We start from the raw sequence: 14,667 nt of genomic DNA on the forward strand, positions 1-14,667 counted from the left end.
TAGTATTCTGCTGGGATCTACCACCTGAGTCTGGATAGAATTTTGGATGCATGTTGCAATTCAAGATGAAGGAATTTTGAAAGGAGAGTTGGAAAACTTGCTGCTATTCCTTGTTAAAACAATATGGAAGTTTTGTTGGAGAAAATAGTTGGAAAACATGGAGTAGATTCTCAATGAAAACTGCTGATGTAAAATGTTGTTTGAAAAAAGATTTTAAAACATTACTTTTTTGAAAGTGGAGTTTGGAAACACTCACGTGACAATCATAGAATTCCTACAGTGCAGAGAGTTCACGCTCTCTAAGCAAATCTTCCATGTTTTTCCATAGCTAGGTTCCTCCACAGATGTGCCAGTGCAAAAGGTATCCACCCACCAGGACAATGTAATGATCCAGGACAGAAAATGTGGGTCGGCCTGTGTCTAGACATGTGCTGCTCCTGTCTCAGTCCAAAATGATCAATCATAGAAACTCTGTAGTGCAGAAGGAAACCATTCGGCCCATCAGGTCTGCACCAACTGTCCGACAGAGAACCTTACCCAGGCCCTGTCCCCGTACTCCCACGTATTTGCCCCTAACCTACACATCTTGGGACGCTAAGGGCCAATTTTAGCATGGCCAATCAACATAATCCACACATCTTTGGACTGTGGGAGGAAACTGGAGCACCCGGAGGAAACCCACGCAGACACGGGGAGAATGTGAAAATCCACACAGACAGTCACCCAAGGTCGGAATTGAACTCGGGGTTCCTGCCGCAGTGAGGTAACTGTGCCGCCCAGTAGTAATAGCAACCGGGATTGCAATATGACTCTCATTGCCCAGACTCTCACGTGACCACTGTATTGGTGGGCATATGGCACCCATCGTATAATATTCCAAAATGGATTCAACGCCTTCAGGAGGCAAAGTCAGGTGGTGAGAAAATGACCGAAGACACAAACATATTATTTGCCTGTGTGGTTGTGAAGCTCAGACATGCAGTGGTTTCTCCAGTATTATCAATGCTGCTGAAGTCACACTGCAGCCAGACATAGCAGCATAAAAGAGGCAGATGGTGAACATTCAAAACCTGTAGCCAAGGAACGTTACAGGAAAGTACTGGTTAGGTGAAAGAAAAACTGACTAAAATGGTGAGGCAAAAGGACATTTCATCGAACATTCTCTTTTTCTTAATTCATTCATGGGATGGAAGCATTGCTGGCAATGCCAGCAATTATTATCCATTCTTAATTGCCCTGAAAAAGTGATGGTGAGCCTCCTTTTGGATCCTGTTAGGAAGAGAGTGCCTGTTTTCTCACCCATTGGCAATGAAGGAATGTCAATAAATGTTCAAGGCAGGATGGTGTGTAACAAAGAACAAAGAAAATTATAGCATAGGAACAGGCTCTTCGGCCCTCCAACCCTGCACCGACCATGCTGCCCGACTTAACTAAAACCCCCTATCCTTCCGGGGACCATACCCCTCTATTTCCATCCTATTCATGTATTTATCAAGATGCCCCTTAAAAGTCACTACCGTATCCGCTTCCACTACCTCCCCCGGCAACGAGTCTCAGGCACCCACTACTCTCTGTGTAAAAAATCTGCCTTGTACATCTCTTTTAAACCTTGCCCCTCGCACCTTAAACCTGTGCCCCCTAGTAATTGACAGAGGGGTGAATTTGCAGGAGGTTCCCATGAATCTGCTGCCTTTGTCTTTCTGGGTGGGAGGAATCACAGGTTTGGAAGTTGCTGTCAAAAGAAACTCGGCAAGTTGCTGCCGTGTATCTTATAGATGGTATACATTGCTGCCATTGTGCAGCAATGGTGGAGAGAGTAAAGATGGCTGAGTGAATGCTGATCATTCGAGCTGCTTTGTCCTCAATGGCGTCGAGTTTCTTGCGAGTTGTTGGAACTCCACTCACTCAGGCAAGAATATCCTGGCACATTCTGACTTGTGCCTTGTCGCTGGTAGGCAGACTTTGGGGATTAATCAGGAGACTAGTTACTTACTGCAGAATCCCCAATCTTTAACCCATTCTTGCAGCCACTATATTTAGATGGATGGTTTTGTTAAGTTTCTGTTCAATGGTGACCCCCAGGATGTTGATGGTGGGGATTCAGTCATGGTAATGTTGTTGAATTTCAAGTGGAGATAGGTAGATTCTATCTTGCTGGAGATGGCCATTGTCTTGCATTTATGTGGCATGAATGCTAATTGCCACTTACTAACTCAAACCTGAATCTTGTCCATGCCTTGCCACATCTGGGCCTGGCCTGCTTGTGAATTTGAGGAATTTCTACCTCTCTTTAACTCTGAAGAAGAGTCATACAGACTCAAAACATTAACTCTGTTTCTCCACGGATGTTGAGAGGTCGGCTGAGTTTATCCAGCATTTTCTGTTTTTGTTTATGATTTCCAGCAACCGCAGTATTTTGTTTTTATTATTAGGTGTATCTGTAGAGTTGTGAATGGTATTGTACTGTGCAATCATCAACAAATATCCCCACTTCTGACTGTGTGATGGAGGGAAAGTCATGGATGTAGCATTCGAAGATTGTTGATCTTTGGACACTAACCTGTGGAACTTCTGCTGCGATGTCCCTGGACTGAGATGATTGACCTCCAAGAACACAACCATCTTCTTTTGTGCTAAGTATGACTCCAACCAGTGGCAGATTTTCCTCTCAATTCCCCGAGATTGCGAATTTCAAGAGCTGGCACAGTAGGCCATCAATTCTTTCTGAAAGAACTATCCAATTAATCCCATTCCACTGCTCTTTCCGCATTTCCCTGAAATATTCTTTCCTCCTTCAAGTACTTCTCTTTTGAATGTTACCGTTGAATCTGCCTCCACCAGTCTTTCAGGCAGTGCATTCCAGATCACAACAACTCACTGTGTAAAACAGAAAAGTCCTCATGTCACCACTGCTACATTTGCCAACCACTTTAAATCTGTGGCCTCCAGTTACTGACCGTTCTGCGAAAAACAGTTCCTCTTTAATTACTCTATCAAAATCATTTCATGACTTTGACCACCCCTATCAAAGCTCCTCTTAACCACTTCATAATCGGACTCCACAGTAAGTAAATCTTAGAGGGGCCCTGGAGGTGAGAGTGTCTCTTTTAATCAAATTGAAGGTAAATACATTGCAACATTGGCCTTGCGCATATTGATACTTCTGCTTTCTCAGACTTCTACCACCATGAAACGCCCCTGTCAAGTTCCTCGCAGCGCTTGCTGTACTAAAAGTGCTATATCAATGAAGCATGTGTTGTTGCAATGAGACACAGGATGACACTGAGCCTAAGCGGGGAACATCGGGACAGGTGAGCAAAGATTTAGTCAAAGGGGTAGGTTTGAGGCAACATCTGAACAGAGCTGAGAGGGGTGGAGAACTTTCACCTGAAAGAGCTGGAGAGAGGGATGGAGAACTTCTAACTGAAAGAGGTGGAGAAAGGGGTGGAGAGGCAGAATTTCTGCAATTTTCCTATTGGCACCATCAGGGGCAGAAGGGGCAACCACCTTCAAGCTGCAGACACCCAATTCAGTTGAATTAATGGCCTATTAAGACCGATTGTTTGAGAGCCAATTGGAATTTTGCCTGCTGGCCCCTGCCTCGATATGGGATCAGACCTCCAGACAGCAGAGTGGATGGACCAGTGCTGCAAGATGCCTGTTTGGGCTCAGCTGTGGCTGGAGATCACCTTCTGAAGCACTTCCCATCCATAATGGCGGCTTGATTGTTGTGGTCATTTTTCAATTTAAAAGTTTGAAAGGTTGCTGAGAGGTTAAGTTAAAAAGAGAGGTTGCACAGGCTTGGGTTTTGTTGGAGCAGAGAAGACTGAGGGGCAACTTATTCGAGTGTACAAGATTATGAGGGGCATGGATAGAGTGGCTAAGGAGCAGCTGTTCCCCTTAGTTGAAGGGTCAGTCACAAAGGGGCACAAATTCAAGGTGAGGGACAGGAGGTTTAGGGGGGCGGTGAGGAAAAACTTTTTTACTCAGAGGGTGGTGACAGTCTGGAATGCGCTGCCTGGGACAGTGGTGGAGACGGGTTGCCTCACATCCTTTAAAAAGTACCTGGATGAGCACTTGACACGTAAATGGAATTAGGTGGGAGGTCAGGCATTTCGCATGTGTCAGTGCAGACTCGATGGGCTGAAGGGACTCTTCTGCACTGTATGATTCTATGGTTTCTGAAGGTGCAGGCTCCAGCTCCTTCCTTGCTGAAGGACAACCCATTAGCTTTCCAACTTCAAGAGCGTAGTCCTTAATTGGATAGCAAGCTTGGCCACTAATTGATGAACTGAGGGAGATCAGTGGCTGAGTGACTGTTTCCCACGCAGTGCAGGGTTGGGACCTCTGATTAACCCTGCTGTCCCAATCCAAAAATATAAAACCCTGTCCACGGTCTCTACTCGAGTGGTGGTCTCCTATAGCACAAGGGGTAATTCAGAGCATTTGAACAGACACAGCTCTATGCTGGAAATGGAAAATATCATTGAAACAAAAGACTGAACAGCATTAATTCATTTCTTATTTGATTTATGCGAATGGTTCCTAACCAACAAGTGCATAATGGTATCTCAGCAGAATGCAAATCACTTGTTCCCCTCCACATGCAAAAACTGCAATCGCAGACATGTATTTCTAATAGAACAAAATATAGCAACAGGCTCATTTGTTAACCACTTGGGTGGAATTACAGTGTCTTAATCCAGTCATTTCACAGGCACCGTCCTTGTTTATCGCGCTCAGGTCGATTTATATTCATGAGGTGATAACTTACCATTTGACTCCCTGTTACAAATGGCAATAAAGTATCTCAGTTGTGACGACAACTGATTTCAAATACGTGACTGATCATTTGTCAAATACATTCTCCGCACGTTCTACGATCTCTGAGTTACATCAACACATTCATTTATTTTTCCACAGGTTCTCTCTTGGGAAATCTTTCCGACTGAGACTTTGACTGCGTACTTCTCAGTGTGAGCACTAAGAATCAACCACACCGCACTCTGGAGCCAATAAACTGATGCTGCGGCTCACTGAATCTCCATATGTGTCATGGTCAGCTCTTGCTGGATGGATGTGATTGCCTTTTGAGGAGGTTTGGTCAAGCAAAAACAAAGGCGCAGAAATTGCTTTGCTTCACCCAGGGGAGGGCCTGAGGTGTGTAGGAAGGTGATCGGCGGCGAGGGGGATGATTGGGAAAGAAAAGGGTGATCCTTCGAGAGAAGAATGGAGATGAGCAGAAAGTGGTAGTATATTTTATGAAACATGCCACCTCAGTAGCTACCTCCAGTGGGTCCCTTGAGAACTGCAGGTTTGATTGCACACATAGGGCGGGATTTTCCAGCTGCGCTTGGTCCAAAACCAGAAAATCCCACCTGAGGTCAACGGACCTTTGCATCATCCACCCCCCACCCACCAAGATTTTCATGGCAGGCAGGGTGGGAAAATTCCCCCATAAAGCCCATTTCACTGACTATACCCATGCTGGCAGCGTGAATGCCAATCAGTTTGGAAATGGGTACATGAAACAGGATATGATCACAGTCCAGGTATGGGTGTAGGTACATTTCTTGTTGGCTGCACCAACACGGTGGATGGTACACTTCCAGTGAAGAAATTATCCCTTTGTACCGCTTGACAAATCTGTGATTGTTTTATATCTCTCAAACAGATGGAGCAACATCAGATTTCTAGGACATAGGGTGTAATTTTCAAATTCCCAAGGAACAGTGGTAACTTTGCCACATATTTGCAACATCGATTGTGTACTGAACCCGAGAGTTGGTTTCTCCCATATCCATCCAAATTACGAAACATACAAGTGCTTAAGTCATGTAAAAGAAAGATACAATAATTTTTGGAAAACATGTTGCCAAACTCTCATTATAGAAGCAAGACAAATTTTCATTTGTATTTTCTCCTTTAGATGTTCGTCTGCTTATATTTTGTTTTTCCTATAATGGGATAGGGTGGGGGAAGAGGGCCCGGGGTAAGATAGTCCAAAAGTCAGTGCAGACTCGATGGGCTGAATGGTCTCTTCTGCACTGTAGGGGTTCTATGTAAGTGAAGGAATGCTCACGTACATACACCTATTGCTTAGGGTACACACACATTTAACTACTTCAATTCACTTGCAATGGCCATTATCGAGTTTTTGGATGTTATTGGTTCAATTTTGCTGGCTTTCCAGATGGATATTCATAATAATGTTTTACATGTTCATCCGGCAGTAAGGATACTTCAGTTGCAATCAATAATAGAACTAACTTCACAAAGTAAATCAAAGAAAAAGGTTTAATAAAGAAACTTCATTACACCAACACTTGGGCCACACCCTGGGCCATACAACTCCCACAATCCCCATCTGCTTTCTATTAAAACCGGGTCAGCTGACCACCACAGCATGTAACCAGGTTACATTATAACAGATTCCAATGTTATCATTGGTTATATTATAACATTACAGAGTACAGGAGGAAGGCTAAATTAGGCACTACTCAGAACATGGAGCTAACATACACATGTCAACATTGTGCAAACTACTTGGGCGTCATGGGTGGCACAGTGGTTAACACTGCTGCCTCACAGCGCCAGCGACCCGGGTTCAGTTCCGGTCTTGGGTCACTGTCTGTGTGGAGTCTGCATGGTCTCCCCGCGCCTGGGTGAGTTTCCTCTGGGTGCTCTGGCTTCCTCTCACAGTCCAAAAATGTGCAGGTTAGGTTGATTAGTGGGGTAAATACATGGAGTTATGGGCATAGGTTCTAGGTAAGATGCTCTGTCATAGAGTCGGTGCAGTCTCGATAGGCCGAATGGCCTCCTTCAGCACTGTAGGGATTCCATGATTCTTAAGGAACATCTATATTACTATACACTGTGATGAGCAGAAAGGCCTTTGTGTTTTAATAGGAACAATTGGAAAAAAAGGATTTTGCTCACTATGCAGTTTCCCATTATCAAGCTGCCACTGCACCCCATTGTTGCAGTTGAGGCCTACTATGTTTGTTCATCCTTAGGTAGGAGTTCAAGTGTTTCTAATGTGTTGGTGCGGACTTGATGGGCTGAAGGTCCTCTTCTGCACTGTATGATTCTTATGTCGCTATGCAAATAGAAGTGACAAAACTATGCAGAATTTTTCCATTGGTGCTGTTTGTTTGGTATCTATTTCATACAGAAGGCGTATTTGCTAAGTCAGAGCTAAAGACACTTGAACAAGCACCAGGTTGTGATTTCAGTTGCAGTCTGCATGAGAAATAGCAGCTCTGCTTGAAAAATAATCAGACGCCTTCACTTACAGTTGAGGCCTACTGACTACGTTTGTTCATCCTTAGGTAGGAGTTCAGGTGGCAAAAGCAGTGTTTACTGACCTGCAGTCAGATCCACACGCCTGGAACAGGCCCTTCCTTAGCGGTGTGGGAAAACAAGTGTTAAAGGTTGACGAGCTGGTGCCTGCAATTCTTGCCATTAACTAACAGGGAAAAAAAACCCCACCCTTGGATACCAAGAAGGATGAGAGAAAGGGGAACAATTTTAGGCCTAACCAATAAGTTGAATCCAGCAGAAGGAAATGTATGAGTCAGGAATAGCCTCAAATTAAAGTTAAAATAAGACATAGCATAATAATGGAAAATGAATGATAGGGTATACGCAAGGGAAATATTTGTAATATAAATTATGTTTTAGTGCTTATTACAGTGGCTCGGGGTTTCAATTCCAATTTGTAAAGCTTACTGATGTCTGAGTATTATGGCCTCTCTGCGCCTCATCCATACCCAGAGTTAGGGACTGTGCATCAGGTAGAAAATGAGGATACAAAATAAGAAAATGAAACTGATAGTTCCCCAGTGCCCGAATAGGATAATTCTCTGATTGATGAGCTGCGCTGAACAGTGCCTTCAGTCCCTAGAATGTGCTGAAGTCGTTATGTCAGGCAGGGAAACAGTGAAATGCTATTACTGGCCTCTGGATCCCAAGGTGAGACAAGAATCAACCAGGTTCCCATTAGACCCTCTACTGGTATCTTTGCTTGTGTGAATTCCAGGTGATAACATTGAGAACAGGATTAAATTCCATTCTCAGATGTCCAGCTCTCGCTATCTAGACTGACACATGATAAATCTGCCATTGTTATACATTGTGCAGATGAAAAGGAAATCTCACTGCGCTTCACCAAGTATTATTTTCACCTTATCGCATTATTTGCCCTGGCCCCAAAGGAATTGGTCAACTTTCTTTTGATATGGATATATCAGACAAATTAGATCTTGTTCTCCTATATTTGGTTCGCACTGACTTGACAAAGGAATACACTTCTGATGTCAATGCGCTGAATGTCAGTTTCTCTCTTCAAAATCAACAAATCTGAGGCTGATACACTCCATAGGGTGGGATTTTACAGCCCCACTCATCCAGAGTGATCCCACCCAAGGTCCGCCCCTCACCCGCTCTGACTCCCGTGGCAAGCGGGACGGTAAAGTTCCGGCCTTATTCTCTCCTGAAAAGGAACATTTAAGCCTGAGAGTTCATGACATTGCGAAAGTGCGTGCTCGTCAAATCATGAAGCTGGTAGTCAAAAGAACTAACCATGTCTCTGGCAATAGATGAAATGACATGATAGGCTCCCAAAATAAACGATCTATGGAGTTGTTGCCATGAGTGTGCCCTTATTTTTTACTCCCACATCAACATACACAATATGTACAGATGAAACAAATGTAAGTGATCCTTTTCAAATACCCGTGCACCATAAAGTATATGAAAGTCCGCACTCACCGAAAGGTCATCTGGAACACTTGCCCCTGGTTGACCTGCTGTGACTTGTTGTTGTAGCCATGCAGCATCTCCACAAAGAGCGTGTCGTTCAGTTTGGCATCAAGCTTCTGGCACTTGGTGCCCTCACATGCCTCTGATAGTAGCACACAAGATTTGCCATCTGCTGCCAGTCTGTACTCCTCCACACAGCTGCCAGCAGAGAAAAGAAGCTTCATCAGTCAGGAACAGACCTTGGGAAAGAAGGCATCTCTTGATGTTAACTATAAGATGTCATTTGGAACATTACTGCCAACCAATTAGATATTCTATGGGGAGGAAAGTTAACAACACACACTCAATAATGTATGACTGCTCATTTTAATGGAGTGAAATTAAAATCAGGTGAGTTTGATAACAGGCAGGTGATCTTGTTCAGCCAGATTACTGTCCATGCGTTAAGACTGACATAGATATCCCGTCTTTTCCCTCCCAATTTCTTTCCCGCTGTTTGGAGCTCTGATTTGGAATATTTGAGCACGATTATGTCCTTTTTAATACACTGCTGCAAATTGGTTTCCAGAGCACTACTCATCCTTCGCGACATTACTGCAGTTAGGGGGAGGCAGTGGTTTTTAAAGTTTATTTTATTAGTGTCACAAGTAGACTTACATTAACACTACAATGAAGTTACTGTGAAAATTCCCAGTTGTCACACTCTGGCGCCTATTCGGGTACACTCAAGGAGAATTTAACATGGCCAATGCACCTAACCGGCTTTCAGACTGTGGGAGGAAACCCATGCAGACATGGGGAGAACATGCAAACTCCACACAGACAGTGATCCAATCCAGGGATCAAACCCGGGTCCCTGGCACTGTGAGGCAGCAGTCTAACCACTATGCCACCATACTGCCATGTGTCTAGTGATATTGTGTAGTGGTATTGTCACTGGACTAGTAATTCAGAGACCTAGGGTAACGTCAGGGTTCGAATCACACCATGGCAGATGGTGAAATTTGAATTCAATAAAAATCTGGAATTAAAAGTCTAATGGTGACCATGAAACCATTGTCGATTGTCATAAAAACCCAGCTGGTTCACTAATGTCCTTTTGGGAAGGAAATCTGTTGTCCTTATCTGGTCTGGCCGACATGTTACAGCAATGTGGTTAACTCTTATATGCCCTCAGGGATGGGCCAGTTTAGCCAGTGATGCTCACATCCTGTGAATTATTTTTTTAAAATGGCCAAGATCTTAACACAAGTGTTTACCTTGATTGTGAGACAGTAGAATCTCAGAAAATCTCATAGAATCCCTTCAATGCAGAAAGAGGCCATTCAGCCCATCAAGTCTGCACCAACTCTCCAATAGAGCACCCCACCCAGGCCCTATCCCCATAATCCCATGAAATTACACCACTAATCCCCCTAACCAAGAGGTAATTTAGCATGGCCCATCAACGTAACCTGTACATATTTGGACTGTAGGAAGAGCACCCGTGAACCATCCAATGGTACAAGGACATCATAACTGGGTTTGTACTGTGTCCACCCCCATCACAGACACACACACACACACATACACACAATTGGCCCGATTTTACCATTACATCGCGCCCGTTTTCGGGCACGAAAATGTGGTAAAGTGGGCATGAGGCCATTAACGCGATCTGCGCCCACGTAGATGGCCACTTTACCGAGGCCCGGGAATGGCCGCGATCCGATTCGTGCCCGAAACGGGCGCAACAGCGATTTAAATGCATTTGCATGCATTTCAATTGAATTAATGAACTGCCCGCCCAACTTTATCAGCATTTCCCCCTTTACCACCACGTTTGCCAATCCGGAACCGCGCCGTAATGGACATGCTAATTAAAAGTCTGTTTCGGCGCTCCAGCTTCTGAAAAGATAAGTTCACTGACACTGTGCAGGCAATCGGTGTGGGGGAAGGGGACAGGGGGTCATGATCGGTCTGGGTAGCGGGGGGGGGGGGGGGGGGGGGTGGGGGGTGGAGTGGGGGGTGGATAAGGGGGACAGTTATGTTGTCGTGGTGGGGGCGATGTCTGTGGGGGCCATCGTTCCCAGGTCGCTTTGTCCGCTTTTTGCGGCCGGGGAGCAAAGAGACATGGGCACGCTTTTTCAAATTTCTTTCTAACTGCGCATGGGCAGTTCAGAGCTCCGATCGTTTCGGGGCCGCTAAGCCCCGCCCACAGCGCAATTCAGACCCGCGATTTTTGTTTCAGGCTATGGGGGCACCTGAAAGCAGATTTCCAAGTCGGATCTGAATCGCGCCCAGATTCAGCACTTAGAATGAAAATGGTAAACTCGGGCCCGATGTGTATACAGTCACGATTCTGTGATCAGAGTGATCGGGAACCTGGCTAACGTTTGCTGCTCTAACCAAAGGAAATGTGCACAACCATAAGCTCTGAGTAGCCCTCTTCCTAACAGGGGCAAACTGTACTGGCTGGGCCGTCCTCTGCAACTCAGAGACAGAACCTTCATCTCTGAGCCAATGCAAGAGTCAGAGGAATGTATTTGCAATCATTGAAGGTTGAGGTTACTGAACCATTTAATGAAATGCTGCAAATGAAATCTAGGCTTGTTCGACATTTGATAACAACTACGAGACTGAGCTATAAAAATAGATAATGGATTTCAAAAAAGTTTTCAACGTCATATCTGTGATTTCCATTTTACACGGGCGACCTTTTATGCATTGCTTTTATGACTCAGTAATATAAATGTATTCATAAGATAACAACTGCACTGTAGCAAATCTCATTTTCTATGGACACATACAACTGCATTTGACTTTTAAATTCTGCATCAAAAGAAAAATTTTTAGTCTTTAAAAGTTTATTTATATTAAAATATTCTGGACTGATTAACCCTTTGAGAACAGCAGCTCTGCACAAAATTAAAAAGAAAGATTTGTTCAAAGAATCCTGTGAACTTGGAAAGACTCAATTCCCCCATACATTTTCTTCTTTGCACACCAAAGAACTTTCCGGAGTTTCATCTTTTTTTCTCATCCACATATCTCTGGATGCCACAAAGTCACTTGTTGTTGGAGTACTTCAACCCCATCTCCTACGCTATGATCAATCTACAAGACAGCGCTCTGAAATGTCTATGTGTAGATGAACCCTGGCAGTAAACCAGCATGAAGTAAAGCAGTGGAGCTATTTCCCCACTGGGATGTTGCCAGGATTAGTGGGCCTGAGTTTTAGGGATAGGTTGGCCAGGCTAGGACTTCATTCCTTGGAACGTAGGAGATGAGGGATGACCTATTGAAGTGTGTAAAATCATGAGGGACATAGGTAGGATGAATGCACAGACGCTAGAACTCTACCATCTCGCCCACCACGGAATAGGAGCGGGCGAGGATCCGATAACGGAAATCACTGTTGACCTCGGGCAGGAATTTCTAGCCCGGCTTGAGTGAGGCTGTAAAATCCCACCCACAGTATTTTTCCCAAGGAAGAAGAATTGAAAACGAGAGGGCATAGGTTCAAGGTGAGAGGGGAAAGATTTAAAAGGGACCTGAGGAACAATTTCTGCACACAGAGGGTGATGCGTGAATGGAATGAGCTGCCAGAGAAAAAGCGGTTGAGGCAGGTACAGGGGCACAGTGGTTAGCACTGCTGCCTCAGAGCGCCAGGGAACCGGGGTTCAATTCTGGCCTCAGGTCACTGTCTGTGTGGAGTTTGCACATTCTCCCCGTGTCTGCTTGGGTTTCCTCCGGGTGCTCCGGTTTCCTCCCACATGCCGAAGATGTGCGGGTTGGGTTGATTGGCATGCTAAATTAACCCTAGTGTCAGGGGGATTAGAAGGGTAAATATGAGGGGTTACGGGAATAGGGTCTGGGTGGTCAATGCAGACTCGATGGGCTGAATGGCCTCCTTTTGCACTGTAGGGATTCTAGGTACAATAGCAACACTTAAAAACATAGATGGGAAAGGATTAGAGGAATATGGGTCAAACGTGGGCAAGTCGGACCAGGTGGGAGGGCGCCATGTTAGGCATTGATCGGTTGGGGCGAAGGGTCTGTTTTCATGTTGTATTGCTCTATGACTCCTCAGGCAGTATTGGAAAGGGGCAGGAATTACTTCTGTCAACTTTGGGTGAGATTTTCTGGCCCTCCCTGCCAGTGGGATCTTGTGGTCCCTCTGAAGGCAAGGTCTTACGACGGGTTACCCAGCAATGGGTCGTGTGTGCCAAGAAAACACCATAGACGGTGATAGGACTGGAAGATCTCACCAGTGGCCAATGCCATGGTGGTGGTGGTGGTGGTGTGGTTGGGAGGGTGGGTGCGGGGTGGAGAGTATTCAACCCTTTGTTAATGTTTCAAAAGATGTAAAAAGCATTCTGCAAACCTCGGTGACAGTTTTGGAGCAAGATGGATAGATAAGATTGGCGTCTTCTTCGTATAGGAAGAGCACTCATATTGCTATTAGCAATCCACCAATCACACAAAGACTTTGTCTTTGACCTGATGCAAAGGCTGTGTTCTTCTGAGGTAAACTAGATTCTGAAGTGATTTGTAGTGTATGATTAGGCAGCAAATGGGGAAGTAGCTTAAGTTTATTTATTAATCACAAGTAGGCTGACATTAACACTGCAATGAAGTTACTGTGAAAATCCCCGAATCGTCACACTCCAGAGCCCGTTCGGGTACACTGAGGGGGAATATAGCATGGCCAATGCACCTAACCAGCACATCTTTCGGACTGTGGGAAGAAACCGGAGCACTCGGAGGAAACCCAGGCAGACACTGGGAGAACGTGCAGACTCCGCACAGACAGTGACCCAAGCCGGGAATGGTATCCAGGTCCCTGGCACCGTGAGGCAGCAGTACTAACCACTGTGCCACCGTGCCGCTTGCAGTTGAAGAAAGATGAGAGAGAGAGAGAAAATAAGGAGTCAGACCAGTTAGTCTGACATTGGTCTCAGAAAATGCTGGACTGCATTATTAAGGAAGTGGCAATGCGGCACTTAGTGAATCACAGTATGATCAGGAAGATCAATATGAATTTTTGAAAGGGAAATTGTGTTTGGGAAAGAGAATTTTTGAGGATGTTAACTAGCAGGGCAGATAAAGGGGAACCAGTAAATTTGAATTTTCAAAAAAGGCATTGTGAGAGTTAAGTCAACTTTACATGCTGACTGATATCATGGTCTGCTTACTTTGCATATAACCATCACATGCTCTAATGCCGTCACCAATATGGTGTGGCCTACATTAGAATCCAAAGTGGAACCTGTTGCTCCAAAAAAAACAGTTGCTTTGACTTTTAAGGTACTGATCATTGAATCTCGAATCGCTACAGTGCAGAAGAGGCCATTCAGCCCATTGAGTCTGCACCAACCCTCCGAAAGAGCACCCTACCCAGGCCAAATCCGCCGTCCTTAGCCCGTAACCATGCACATTGATCATGGCCAATCCATGGTTGATTGGCCATGTTAAAATTGCCCCTTAGTGTCCTGGGATGTGTAGATTAGAGGGATTAGCGGGTAAGATATGTAGGGATATGGGGGTAGGGCCTGGGTGGGATTGTGGTCGGTGCAGACTCGATGGGCCGAATGGCCTCTTTCTGTACTGTAGGGTTTCTATGATTTCTATGATTCTATGATCTTTGGGCTGCGGGCGAAAACAGAATTCCCACTCACCTGAAGAAGGAGCTTAAGGCTCCGAAAGCTTGTGGCTTTTGCTACCAAATAAACCTGTTGGACTTTAACCTGGTGTTGTTAAACTTCTTACTGTGTTTACCCCAGTCCAACGCCGGCATCTCCACATCAACACGGATATGTCAGCAAGAGCTGAACATTCCTCCTTTCTGCCAGTTGATGAAAAAAATAGATGCAATTCCCTCCCTAACTCTGTCAAGATGTTTAGATTGTAGGGAAAAAGTTC

The 14,667-nt window shown here is 45.0% G+C and overlaps 1 protein-coding gene across 3 annotated transcripts in view; it reads right to left on the minus strand.

The window, feature by feature from the left end:
* The window catches only part of astn2 (astrotactin 2), a 1,763,595-nt gene that overhangs the window by 749,448 nt on the left and 999,480 nt on the right, over window positions 1-14,667 (minus strand). For all 3 annotated transcript variants that reach the window (XM_078226657.1, XM_078226658.1, XM_078226656.1), the window contains one exon: window positions 8,773-8,961. In XM_078226657.1, the coding sequence (XP_078082783.1) occupies window positions 8,773-8,961 (189 nt within the window). The remainder of the gene's footprint in view (window positions 1-8,772; window positions 8,962-14,667) is intronic.

The sequence above is a fragment of the Mustelus asterias genome, chromosome 13 (assembly GCF_964213995.1).
Source record: "Mustelus asterias chromosome 13, sMusAst1.hap1.1, whole genome shotgun sequence".
NCBI lineage: Eukaryota > Metazoa > Chordata > Chondrichthyes > Carcharhiniformes > Triakidae > Mustelus > Mustelus asterias.